Source organism: Electrona antarctica, assembly GCF_951216825.1.
Source record: "Electrona antarctica genome assembly, chromosome: 15".
Classification (NCBI taxonomy): domain Eukaryota; kingdom Metazoa; phylum Chordata; class Actinopteri; order Myctophiformes; family Myctophidae; genus Electrona; species Electrona antarctica.
Window position 1 is genome coordinate 6,853,902 of NC_136796.1, and position 13,048 is coordinate 6,866,949.

General features: G+C 45.6%; 1 protein-coding gene across 5 annotated transcripts in view; it reads right to left on the reverse strand.

Annotated features, from left to right (window-relative positions):
* arpp21 (cAMP-regulated phosphoprotein, 21) overlaps positions 1-12,733 on the reverse strand; it is a 24,101-nt gene extending 11,368 nt beyond the window's left edge. For all 5 annotated transcript variants that reach the window (XM_079522539.1, XM_079522541.1, XM_079522540.1 and 2 more), the window contains exons 1-9: positions 12,598-12,733; positions 5,405-5,559; positions 4,935-5,090; positions 3,673-3,711; positions 3,516-3,572; positions 3,268-3,379; positions 2,631-2,769; positions 1,572-1,709; positions 463-562 (exon numbers count right to left, since the gene is read on the reverse strand). In XM_079522539.1, the coding sequence (XP_079378665.1) occupies positions 463-562; positions 1,572-1,709; positions 2,631-2,769; positions 3,268-3,379; positions 3,516-3,572; positions 3,673-3,711; positions 4,935-5,081 (732 nt within the window). In that variant the 5' untranslated portion in view covers positions 5,082-5,090; positions 5,405-5,559; positions 12,598-12,733. The remainder of the gene's footprint in view (positions 1-462; positions 563-1,571; positions 1,710-2,630; positions 2,770-3,267; positions 3,380-3,515; positions 3,573-3,672; positions 3,712-4,934; positions 5,091-5,404; positions 5,560-12,597) is intronic.
* Between the last annotated feature and the right edge of the window lie 315 nt (positions 12,734-13,048).

Below are 13,048 nucleotides of genomic sequence, written 5' to 3' on the forward strand. Positions count from 1 at the left end.
GGTCCCTGCTAAAGTCAAGTCAAACTTTCAAAAGTTAACTCTAAAATAGCAGAAATAGCAGACCTAAGTATGAGCACACGTATAGGGAGCCTCTGCCTCAGCTCACAACTTCACGTTGCGGCGTTCAGAGTATGCAGCCAATGTGGCTTCACGTTGCGGCGTTCAGAGTATGGTTTTTATGCCGTTCAGACTATGGGTTTTATGGGTAAGTCTCCCATTAGCTTAGAGGCGGCCTAGATGCAGCCAATGACGAAAATGTTTCCACTAGGTCGCTACTACGGTCGCTAGTAGAGGTAGGTGAACATGTTGCCCAGCCTCTTTTCCAGCACCTGGCAAAAAACATTGCCGAAGTTTGTGGGTTCTGGAAACTTTCAGGTTCTAGAAGGTTCTGGGTTATTTATCCTTCGTAGTGGAACAGAGCCAACAGAGAAAGACAGGCAGAGGGTTGTGGGGAGGACAGACCTGGTCGTCAGAGCTGTTGTTTCTCTTCAGGATGGCTTTCCACTGCTGGATGTCCTCCGTCTTCTGCTCGTGGACCTCGTCCAGGAAACGCTTCTCTGGTCTGAAGACAGCAGATGACATTATTAATACATGTACTACTATTCTGAAGCCCAAAGCATGCTCCATTCCACAGACATGAATAAGTAGACGCCTCCTTCGGTTCTGGGGCGTTGTGTGTATCTCGAGAGGAGGCAAGATTTATGCTCCATACGACGTTTAAACATTTTTGCGAACGCAGTGAGCACTGACTATAGAAGCTAAACTGTCTGTCTGTCTGTCTGTGTGTGTGTGTGTGTGTCACGCTGTAACACCACCGGCCCGCCACCAGAGGGCGCAGCTGTAACACACACAAAAAACACACATACACACACACATACACACAAAAAACTTAACTTAAAAAAAAACTTAACTTAAAAACAAAACTTAAAAAGAACTTACAAAAAAAACCTTTAAAAAACAAACAAACAAAAAAAACACGCACAACACACATACACACACACACTAAAAAAAAAACTTAAAAAAAAACATAACTTAAAAAAACATAACTTCTTTAAAAAACACTAAAGTGCGTAATTTATTCTAATTGTTGTAATTGCAATTTACGAGCTGCGTTTGCTTCCCGCGTTTGCGCGTCTTACTTGTGTTCAGAAAGGGAAGTGATATACTGGAACTAAAAACATTACGTCATTCTGATCTTCTGATGGGCGGTTGCAGCACCCCCAGGTGGGTATCATGTCATGACTGTCCGAACTGGTTTATGAAAGCCTATCCGGACGTTTATTCTGATGTCGGACGGAGCATAATATATATTGGCCTTTAGTCTAGGTCGTGTCAAATGCACGCTGGGCAAGACCTACGCCGTAGAAATACATCTAACGGCGACACTTCCGCCGATACACTCTCTGCCTGAGGTCGTGACCAGGCTTTTCTCTTCGCAGGTGACTAAGGCTGGGACCGAGGCTATGTCAAATGTGCATTTTGTGGACATTTGCACACACACAATCACACATACGCGCGCACACACACACGCACGCACACACACGACACACACACACAGAGGATGATCTTACATGCGCGTGCCGGAGGTTCTGTTGATGATGACAGCCTTGCCCGTCTGGTCCACGTTGTGCTCCATGCCGAAGTAGGCCGCCACCCGGTGGACCAGCATGCGATGGTACGACGACATGTGGGGGAACTTCTTAAACGGGCTGCATGGGGAGCAGAGGGGAGTGGGGAGCAGAGGGGAGTGGGGAGCAGAGGGGAGTATGTCAGGTCAGAGAGATGGTAGGAGGAACAGGTGTAGGAAGACCAGACAGTGGCCTTGTGGTTAGAGTGTCCGCCCTGAAACTGGGAGGTCGGGGTTCGATCCCCAGGTCCCCCGGGTCAGACTGTAAAAATGGGACCCAATTTCAATTTGCCTCCCTGCTTGGCACTCAGCGTGAATGGGTTGTTGGGAATGAGGGAAGGAGACAGAGTTGGGGCTGAGAGGAAAAGTGGGCCAGAGTGTGAGAGTGTGGGAGACAGAGATTGATGGTACTTTTTTTTTTAAACTCCAAGTGCAACTTTTGCACACCCGGTAACACGCTTGCACACGCACGCACGCACGCACGCACGCACGCACGCACACACGCACGCACGCACGCACACACAGCTGGCCTAGTTTGTCGAGCAGGAGCCAGCCTCTCACAAAGTTAAGTATGGAAGGGACAGTGATACATATACAGTCTGGGAAATGTTCCACATGCAAATTAGAGCACATTTAGCTTTTTAATAACAGTCGGTATGTATGTATGCCAGTTCCCTCTGGTGCATTGATGTCAACAGTGTGTGTAAATTCATATTGTAGTGATATATATATATATATATATATTCTCAACCTTGTTATTTTTCAAGGACCCTCAATGTCCTATGCATTGGGCTCCAAAAGACTATTGATATTGCACTGTAGTTGAATACACATTTTTGTGTTATGTTATGCACACTATCGTGAAGACGTGGGTTCACAGTATCGTGATTCGAATCGTATCGTCGTGAGTTGAATGAATCGTTATCATGCCTGATCACAAGTATAGTAAATACAAGTGTACACGCACGCACGCATGCACGCAAGTACACACACACGCACTGACCTGTTGCTGTTGATGTAGTCGACCATGTTGTGCTCCAGGTTGAGCAGCATCATGCGGTCTCGCGGGTTGCTGTTCAGCGTGTCCACTATGAACTGGTGCAGGTCGATGCCGGTGGAGTCTGTGTACTCTATGCTGGGCTCTGTAACACATGTAATAATAATCACCATATGAACTGGTGGAGTCTGTGTACTCTATGCTGGGCTCTGTAACACATGTAATAATCACCATATGAACTGGTGGAGTCTGTGTTGCTCTGTAACAATGCAACGCATGGTGGGAAGAAACACGTCGGTTTAACCAAAGAACTGTGTAACACAGTGGTTCCCAAACTTTTCAGGTTGTGACCCAAAAGAGAGATTATGCGTTTGCCCCGGCACCCAAACTATGGAAATATCAGATCTAACAGGTTCACAACGCTACTTGTATACATGTAATGTAATGTAATGTAATGTAATGTAATTACATTTTGAATTCCGGACATAAACGTTTTAGTACTTATTTAAACCACTGTCAAAGATTAACTATGTAACGAAGTACATTTACTCAAGTACTGGACTTAAGTACAATTTTGAGGCGCACACACACACACACACACACACACACACACACACACACACACACACACACACACACACACCTTTGGACAGCTGTTTCTTTGTCTCTCTGCTCTTCTCGTCGTCCTTACAGGAGGCCCCGTCGTCCTCATCGTCACGGCAACCGTTCAAAGCGTGATGCGCCTCTACAGAGGCCTGGCGTGGAGAAGATAAGAGACGGTAATGATGACCATGCTCTGTGTGTGTGTGTGTGTGTGTGTGTGTGTGTGTGTGTGTGTGTGTGTGTGTGTGTGTGTGTGTGTGTGTGTGTGTGTGTGTGTGTGTGTTTTACCTGGCCGTCTTGAATGTCCTCACATATGGCTTTGCTCCGTACCAACTTCCCTTTAGGCTGAAAATTAGAGAGAAATGCAGTGTCATCTCAAAGCAGGTGTAACAATAAGCACACATACAGTATATAATGCGAGATGCGGTGTGTTTTTTAAGCTTACCTTCATTTTCCTCTTTGGTTGTATCGGGTTGCAGTGCTTCTGTGTAATAAAGAAGACACATTTTAGTGTGTGCGTGCGTACTGTACGTGCGTGCATGTGTGCGTGCGTACTGTTCACCAGACAGTGGCCTTGTGGTTAGAGTGTCCGCCCTGAAACTGGGAGGTCGGGGTTCGATCCCTGACCGGGTCATACCAAAGACTGTAAAAATGGGACCTAATGCCTCCATGCTTGGCACTCGGTATCAATGTGTTGGATTGGGGGTCAATTGTGGTTAGAGTGTTAGAGTGTCCGCCCTGAAACTGGGAGGTCGGGGTTCGATCCCGACCTCCCACAATTGTGGATTGTGGTTAGAGTGTCCGCCCTGAAACTGGGAGGTCGGGGTTCGATCCCCGACCGGGTCATACCAAAGACTGTAAAAATGGGACCTAATGCCTCCATGCTTGGCACTCGGTATCAATGTGTTGGATTGGGGGTCAAATCAACTAATGATTCCCGAGTGTGGCGCACGCTGCGGTTCACCGCTCCGAGAGATGGGTCAAATGCGGAGAACAAATTTCACTGCGGTAACGTCTGTGACTAATCGTACGACTTTGACTTTGACTTACTGTATGTGCGTGCGTGCGTACATGCACGTGTTACTATACTTTGTGGGGCCAAATGACCCCAGAACCTAAATAGAATTCTAGAAACAGACATTGTCCTGGTCCTCACAAAATAAATGGTTGTTTTGTCTAAAACAACTGTTTTTGTTGTTCTTATTGTTTTATTACGTTAGGTTTACGAGTAGGAAATGATCCGGATTGGGACTGAGGTTTAGGGATTATGAACCGGAAATATACCAGGCAGATGTACACTCTTCTACAAGAATCGACATCATAGAAGCAGATTTTCTTTTCCAGAAATCTGTTTATAACAGTGATTGCCAAACCTTTCAGCCTGTGACCCAAAAACAGAAATTAGATATTCGCCCCGGGACGCAAACTAGTGAAAATAGCAGATCTACAAGCTAGTAGATCTGCTATTTTCACTACTTCTTAAATATTTGTTCTAATTTATGGAATTTCTTAAGATTTTTCTTTCATTTCTTCATGACATTACTGGAAAAGTTTAGCTTTTTTTGGGAATGTTTCTGGAAAATAAAAATAACTAAAAACCAAATTTAGGAAACAAAAAACAAGGGGACATATAACAATGTGTCCGCAACCCACAAATGGGTCCCGGGAACCAGTGATCTATTTTAGAACACTAAGAGTGGCTCTCACCTGCTCCTCCACTTTTCTGTTGTCATGGTGACCCCCCTCCTCCCCCTCCTCCCCCTCCACCACCTCCTTGGTGGATTGCAAACATGGCGTGGGGGGGGTGGGGGCTTTCGGGAGGGCGTCCATGCTTCCTACGATCACGTCAGTCATCCTCCTGGACTGTACGGGGGAATAAATAAAGAATAAAGAATAAATGCACACTGTAAAAGCAAGGCACGTTTAACTGTATAGGCCTATAGATAGAACATTTTAAAAACAAGGCCATGCATTCAAAAGGCTAAGATACATTGAGTCATAAGGCTTGAAAGCTTTCCTGTGTTGTATAATATGATCCTTTTGACAATTGTGCGTGCCAGTGTGTGTGTGTGTGTGTGTGTGTGTGTGTGTGTGTGTGTGTGTGTGTGTGTGTGTGTGTGTGTGTGTGTGTGTGTGTGTGTGTGTGTGTGTGTGTGTGTAGTGCACGCGTGTCGTACCTAGGTATCTCAAAGTAGTTTACTGTCGGAAAGCTTCACAGGTGAATGATGAGGTCATATATCCCATGTTCCCACTGGGCAGCTAGAAAGCCAATTATCCTTCCTCTCCTCCTGATGCTCGCTCTGCCTCCCTCTCTCTCTCTCTCTCTGCAGTCCTGTAGCAGTTAAAAAAAGCCCAACAACAAACTGTGAACAGAGACAACGACACAGGAAAATGCTCTTGAGGACCGCCGCGCAACACAAGCTACGGAAATCGTGATGCACGCACTCACGCACACACGCACACACACACACACACACACACACACACACACACACACACACACACACACACACACACACACACACACACACACACACACACACACACACACACACACACACACACACACACACACAAGAACGTCAACATTTTAGGAAAGACAGTAGAAAGAAATGGTGGGTATACTTAAGTTGTGACCCATAAAAATTGGTCCGTGACCCAAAAATGTGTCCCGACCAATTGTCTGGTAATAGACAGTGACATACAGTAATAGACAAGCCAGGCTAGCGTGCGTGTCTTCATTCACCCACATTAGCAGCATACTGTACTGCTGTCTGGGCATGTCTCCCCTGTCCCCTGTCTGTCTCCCTCCCTCCCCTGCATGTCTCCCATGTCCCCTAGCATGGCTGCTATTTACAGCTCACAGCTTAGACTATGTAACTGGCAGTAATTGTGCCAGTGCATATTGTATGACTGTCTGGAACATATACATAGGCTACATTATACACTGTATTATATATACAGTCTGCGCTTAGATGTGGCGGTGGGGCTGTCCAGCGTCTCAGGGTACATGTGTTTTGCTGTGAAGTGTGTGTGTGTGTGTGTGTGTGTGTGTGTGTGTGTGTGTGTGTGTGTGTGTGTGTGTGTGTGTGTGTGTGTGTGTGTGTGTGTGTGTGTGTGTGTGTGGTGGGTACAGCTTGGATCCTGCCTGGATCTTTTCTTAGAAACAACAGCTGTGGTGGGTGGGTGGGTTGGTGGGTTTGTTGGGGGAGGAGGGTGGGGGTGGAGGGGGGGGGGGGGGGGGGGGGTTGGGGGGTATCATCCGATCCGCCCAGCCAACACTGATATTCCCAGAATGCCATGCTGCTGAGCCCCCCGATCCCCCGTGGTGGGAAACATGGAGAAGATCAAAAACTCAAACACACACACACACACACACACACACACACACACACACACACACACACACACACACACACAAAGAGGAAATGGCATTCCGACCTTCCTCCACTTAGGGATTCAGGGAACAACTGCTTCTTCCAGAGAGGACACATCATCAGTGGTGTGGACAAAGTAATCACATTTCTTATTTAACCCATTTAGGCCTGACCTCGAAAAATGTAGTTTTCTGAAATAAATATTTTCACAATTTTTCAAAAATAGCAGACCTACAAGCTCGTAGCGCGCCACCGAGTGGCGCGCTACGAGCTTGTAGATCTGCTATTTTTCAATAGCTAAATTATAACATAATGTTTAAAACACCAAAAGGGGTTCCCGCCCAAAATGGGTTAAGTAAAAGTATCAATACTGAAATACATAAATATTCTGTCTTCAAGTGTTCAACATTTAGTCGAGTAAATTACAATGGCATCAAAAATTGACATAAAGTACCAACAAGTAGAAAGTGTACTCATTATGCAGATCTGCAGAATGTCCCATTTGAAAAGAGCCGATCTACAAGCTCACAATGTGTCACATCGCAACGCAACTGAATCCAATTGTTTTGAATAATAATATTAAGAGACGAGTCACCAATCAGCCAAAAAGGCTATAAAATAAAGCAGCAATCTCCCTCAACCTTTTAAATTAAGTGTTTTCAAGCCAACAGCCAACAAAACAAAAACAAAAAAGTAATATGCTATATGTGCTATTTTTGAGTGGTGCAACCACTCCAAGGAACAGCAATGTCCGTGTTAACCTATGTGTTAACCTATGTGTGTGGCTATGAGTACCAGTAGGGGCAAAAGTGGCGCTGTTGTGCCAGAAACAGAGAGAGAGAGATAGTGTTGCACTGTTGCCTAGTGCTAATTACAGAGAGAGAGAGAGAGAGAGAGAGAGAGGCAGGGGGAGAGGGGAGTTGCACCACTCAGTTCACACACAGGTGTGATTTTTACGAAGTAAATAGGTATAATATTACTGTTTTGTAATATTATTACTGGTAAAAGTAATATTACAGTAATATATTACTAGTAACTAGTTACTGCCTAATCAAAATCTACAAAGTAATTGTAACTAAAGTTGTCAAATAATTGTAGTGGGGTAAAAGTACAATATTTTGCCTTTGGAGTATATAAGTAAAGTACAAATATCTCAAAATTGTACCTATTAAGTACAGTACTTGAGTAAATGTTACTTTAAACCCCTGCTAGGTGGGAAGTGGGGCAACAGCAACGCTAAACGGTATGCCAGTAAGGGGGGGGGGGTGGGGGGTGATCTGAGAGGAATCTGCTACCGGTAGCCTACAACAGTACCTCAGCTCAGACTCTAACAAGCTCCATGCTAATTCCCATAGGAGTGTGTTGTTGCTGTTACCTCACTGGAGGTGACGGCAGGCCGCGTCCATCCATAGCCTTAACGCATCAAGGCCGATTCTACAAATGTGACCGTTTGATTCTGACTGAGGCTAAGTCATGTCGTGTTTTTTCATGTCATATGAAAGCAGGGAATCATATCTTCAAATTGACAGTTTTGGAGATATGGCTTATAGAGTAATGTCTTGCAGAAAACAGCGAGTTGAGAAAACAGGCTATGAAAGGTTCACTTCTGTGGACTCTAACATTACACCTAGCTGTAACATGTTTAAGCATTTATTTCATTCGACTCAAATGCCGAATAAATAATGGACCTTGATATGAAAAGGGTTGAAAACCACTGTTCTATATAAATAAACCCGCCTTGCCTTGCCCTTCCTCGGAGCGGTCTGAGCGATACATTTATTGCAGAAAGGACTTCTGCAAGCTCAGCTCAGCTGCCTCTCCAAGTGATGCAAAAATAAGCATCTCCACAGAGGCCAACACTCTGCTACTGTAGTGGTGGGAATGGGATGGATGGCTCCTACTCTGCCCACTCTGTCCATTATGCCAAATGCACTGCCTGTAGCCTACGCTTTGCTCTACCACGGATAATGACCACGTATTATTATATATATACGTTTTATACATATACGTTTTATTGACCACGGATAACGGCAGATTTATAAAAGCAGGCGTTAGGAAGGACAATAAATACTGCCATTTTAGCAACTTTGTCGCAGATATACGTGAGATATACGCCGACCTTCTTTGTCAAAAAAGGGGATGTCATGTTACTATTTCCAGTGTGTTTAAATTGCGAGACATGATGAAGCCCCCTGCAGTGGGGGGGCCGGGGGGGGGGGTTCATTGTCTAGGGGGGAGGAAGCAACTAGGAGGAGGCCTACTTTACTTTACGCCACAGCAGCAGCAATGTAGCGTAACGTGTTGTTGTATATAACCTGCAGCAATGATAGAGGGAAAGGGAGAGAGAGAGAGAGAGAAGAAATGATGACACAGTGGTGGTCTAAAGAAGGAAAAAAAGATGAATGGCAGAAGAGGATGGAGAGGGGTGAGAATGAGGTCTGCTGGGGATTTAGAGGTGAAGTGGGGTGACGGAAAGAGTGTGCGTGTGTGCGTGCGCGCGTGTGTGCCCGGCCTCCCGGGGAGGGAAGGCGTGACACGATCATTAGCATATGACGGATGGCGGGGAGGCAGAGAGCAGCCAGTTACCTGCTGCATCACCATCCATCTGCTGCATCCCTCCACATCTCCCAGCCCAGCACACATGCACGCATAAACACACACACACACACACACACACACACACACACACACACGCACACACACACACACACGCGCGCGTGCTTTTTGCTGTCTGTCTTAATCCACATGGTGGTCAGCCAACGCCGGAGGGGGGGGGGGGGGGGGGGGGGAAAGGCGGGGGAGGGGGGGGGGGACGAGGCAGAGATGGGTGTGGCGTGAAATATTTGCATCCTCCTGCGTTGGATGATCATATTGTGGTCTCTATACTGTAGTTCTATATGAGGACCCAAAGCGCCAGTAGCCTCCTGCTGTTAACACGGTACTAATCCAGCCATGGAGCCATGCAGCCTCTGTCTGCTGTGATAAAGAGTTCACTCTGTCCTCTCAGCAGCTAGAACAAGGCACGGCCACCGACTCTGATCTAGGCCTGTAGGCCATAATATGACTTCAAAGACATCGGGCGATAATATGACTTCAAAGACATCGGGCGATAATATGACTTAGTTCAAAGACATCGGGCGATAATATGACTTAGTTCAAAGACATCAGTAACGTTTGACTTTGATTATGATTAATAATCAATAACATTGAAAAGAATAACCTGCTCACAGTGAGCTTGTATACTGACAATACTGTAGATCTGTTTTCACTAAGTACGTGTATGTATGTATGCCACCAATACAACAAAGTATTGAACCTGTTACAGTATATACTTGTTAATCACGCAAATCGATTTTGTCGAAAAAACAAATCTATTTAGAGAATGTTTTCATTGTGATTCGTTGATGAGGGGAAAAAAAAGGAGAAAAAAAACGTCTTGATTATTCAATTAAGCTACAAGAGCAAGACATCGGATATTGGAATGTCGGTTTGGAATGGATATATGTTCTAATCTGATCCAAGGCCAGAGGCAGGCTAGGAGCCAGCTACACATCATCAACGGACAGTCACAGCCAACCAGCCTCTCCTCTCCTGTCCTCACTCATAAACTTTGCATATTAGTTCTTTATTTGGTTAAAGCCAGCCTGCCTGATGTTTGATCTGTTGTCTTATATCTCTCTAGAAAAATGGAAGTTGTTTGTGTTGCTTGGCTGCAGCTCCTCAGATCCAAAGTGAAAATGGTAAACATTGTGCTGGGTGCACTGTATTCATTCACTGTGCTTTGAAGAAGGGCTTTCAAAGACTGATTTGCAGTCGGCTTGAGCGCATAAATTAGGCTTTAATCATCTACATTTTCATGTTCGGTCAGTACATCCACAGACCTATTATTATTATATGAACATTATGACATAACTTCTGATCATGTAGCCTCACTGGTTGCTGTTTTTTATTTTTCTTTGCATGGTTTGTTTTATTGATGCAACATCAGTTGTGCAGCAACAACAAGTCGAAGGTCTAATCACCTCTCAAAGTGAGGTCTGGGGACCCCCAGGGGTCCTCGTCAACGAGGGTCTAATCACCTCTCAAAGTGAGGTCTGGGGACCCCCAGGGGTCCTCGTCGACGAGGTTCCCGTCAGAGGTGAAACAGCCGATCTACAAGCCCACAGAGCGTCACAGTGCAACGCGTCGTGAGCTTGTCTGCTATTGTATAGGTCTATTTAGGTCTGCTATTTCATAGGTGTTGTGGGAAATATGAACTCAAATCTATATAGTATATTGTTCCATGCTAGTCTGTCTGGTCGTGTCTGTGAGCAACAACACCTTGGCCTGAAAGCCTGTCTTAATCCAATCAACCCTTTGATCAAGCTGTATGTAAAAGACCATGTCACACCTCCTGTCTCAGGAGGGGGGCGACAGCCAAGACAGTCAGGGCGTCTGTATTGTGTATTGTACCTTTGTGAAGGTGTGGACCTGCTTCTGGGGTATAAGAGAGGACCTACGGAGAAGCTGGGGGGGGGGAGTGGGATGGAGACGACGAGAGAGAGATGTACTGAGAGAGAAAGTTGGAGTGATGCAGGCTAAACCTGCTAGACTAGTAGATGTTGTTTGCTTGTTGCTGTTCTTCTGAATAAACTTCTAAGATATACATTCACCCGGATGGACATATATTATTTCCATAACAACAACACACATCTTCTCTTCTTTCACACTTTTTGGCCACAACCCACAACCCACAGAAGTTGAGTGTCATGATGCACCTGACATCTGGATCCATAGGGGACAAAGATTCACATCAAACACTGTCTGATGAGATAGACGCCCTACATTTGGTGGCAGTTGTGTGCAGGGTTCCTGCTGTGACTGCCATGCCTTGCAGGCAGCTACTAGGGGCTGCAAGACCCCCTGCGGTCTGGTGTGTGTGTGTGTGTGTGTGTGTGTGTGTGTGTGTGTGTGTGTGTGTGTGTGTGTGTGTGTGTGTGTGTGTGTCGCATTACAGTCAGTGCACACCAGGGCCAGGCTGACACACACAGGGTCTATTTTTACACTGAGACCGAATTGAAACTACCTCCTGCTGCTGGAGCTCTTCACCTTACTGACAACCAATACCAGTCTACTGGACTGTCAACCACTACCAGTCCACTGGACTGGAAATACCAGTCTACTGGACTGACAACCACTACCATTTGATGAATTGAACAAGGTGGACCCTCTTGTAAACAAGTGTAATGCTTTGTCCACTCACAGTTAACAGTCTTTGTATTGAGTTGTGATTGAAATGTACTGTAATTCTGCAAACTGTTAATACATATTTCAATCAATCAATCAATCAAAAAAACAGTCTACTGGACGCACACAAGCAGTACCCTATGTATGCATTATGGACACAATGGCACATGTTTCTATCTACTGCATACTGACGAGACTCACCAGAGAATCAAACTGACAGTTGACGTAGGCTAGCCTATTATATGCAGCGTTTTGATTAATTGAGTATACAAAAGGTCCACAATAAAAACAAGTCAATAGCTAGGCAGGCTTTCTTGGATTCTTCCTTTTTAATAGCAGACCTTGTGTTGATTGAACTGTACTTCCTGTACGTGCTTGTCTGTCCACGCATGCAAACTGTTAATATAGTAATCAATCAATCAATCAATCCAACTCACTGACTCACTGACTCCACTTAGTTTCAATTAAAGAACGTCCATGTGTGTTTCTTTTGATCCGTCACTGTTGTTAAAGCCTAACAGTTCAACTGTTCTGAAGTGAAGTTTAATTAGCTACCGTCCATCCTTCACAGTGTGACGGAGCATTTGGAAGGAGGACAACAACTTAGCCTACTACAACCACGCAAACAACAACAGCGCGCACATTACTGAACGCTGATTCAACATACATATTACCCACTAACTATGATGATGACCGAGGCTTTTACGCAGCTTAACTTTAACGACATTATTCATGATTACTAGGCACTGTAGTGTTGTAAATCCTACCTGGTTCCTGTGAAGCAGTCTGCAGTCCGTTATGTGTCTGTTGTAGCAGCAGCACCACTGTGTGTGTCAGAGTGTGACGGTGGTTTCTTTGGTGTGACAGCAGTTCCTCCTCTCTGCTTTTCTGTGAGAGGTGGACCCGCGAAGCAATGTAGACACGAGCCCCCCCTCTCCCCCCCCCCCCCCCCTCCTCCTCACGCCCACTCTGGCACTCTCTCTCTCTAGCTCACTTGTTACGTTTCCCACTCTCTCTCTCTCCTCTCTCTATCCATCACCATCAGTCGTCATTTCCCACCCCCTCAGCGCGCTCGCACGCACACGCACACACAGTCACACACACACACACACACACACACACACACACACACACACACACACACACACACACACACACACACACACACACACACACACACACACACACACACACACACACCCCTTGTAAGCAATGATA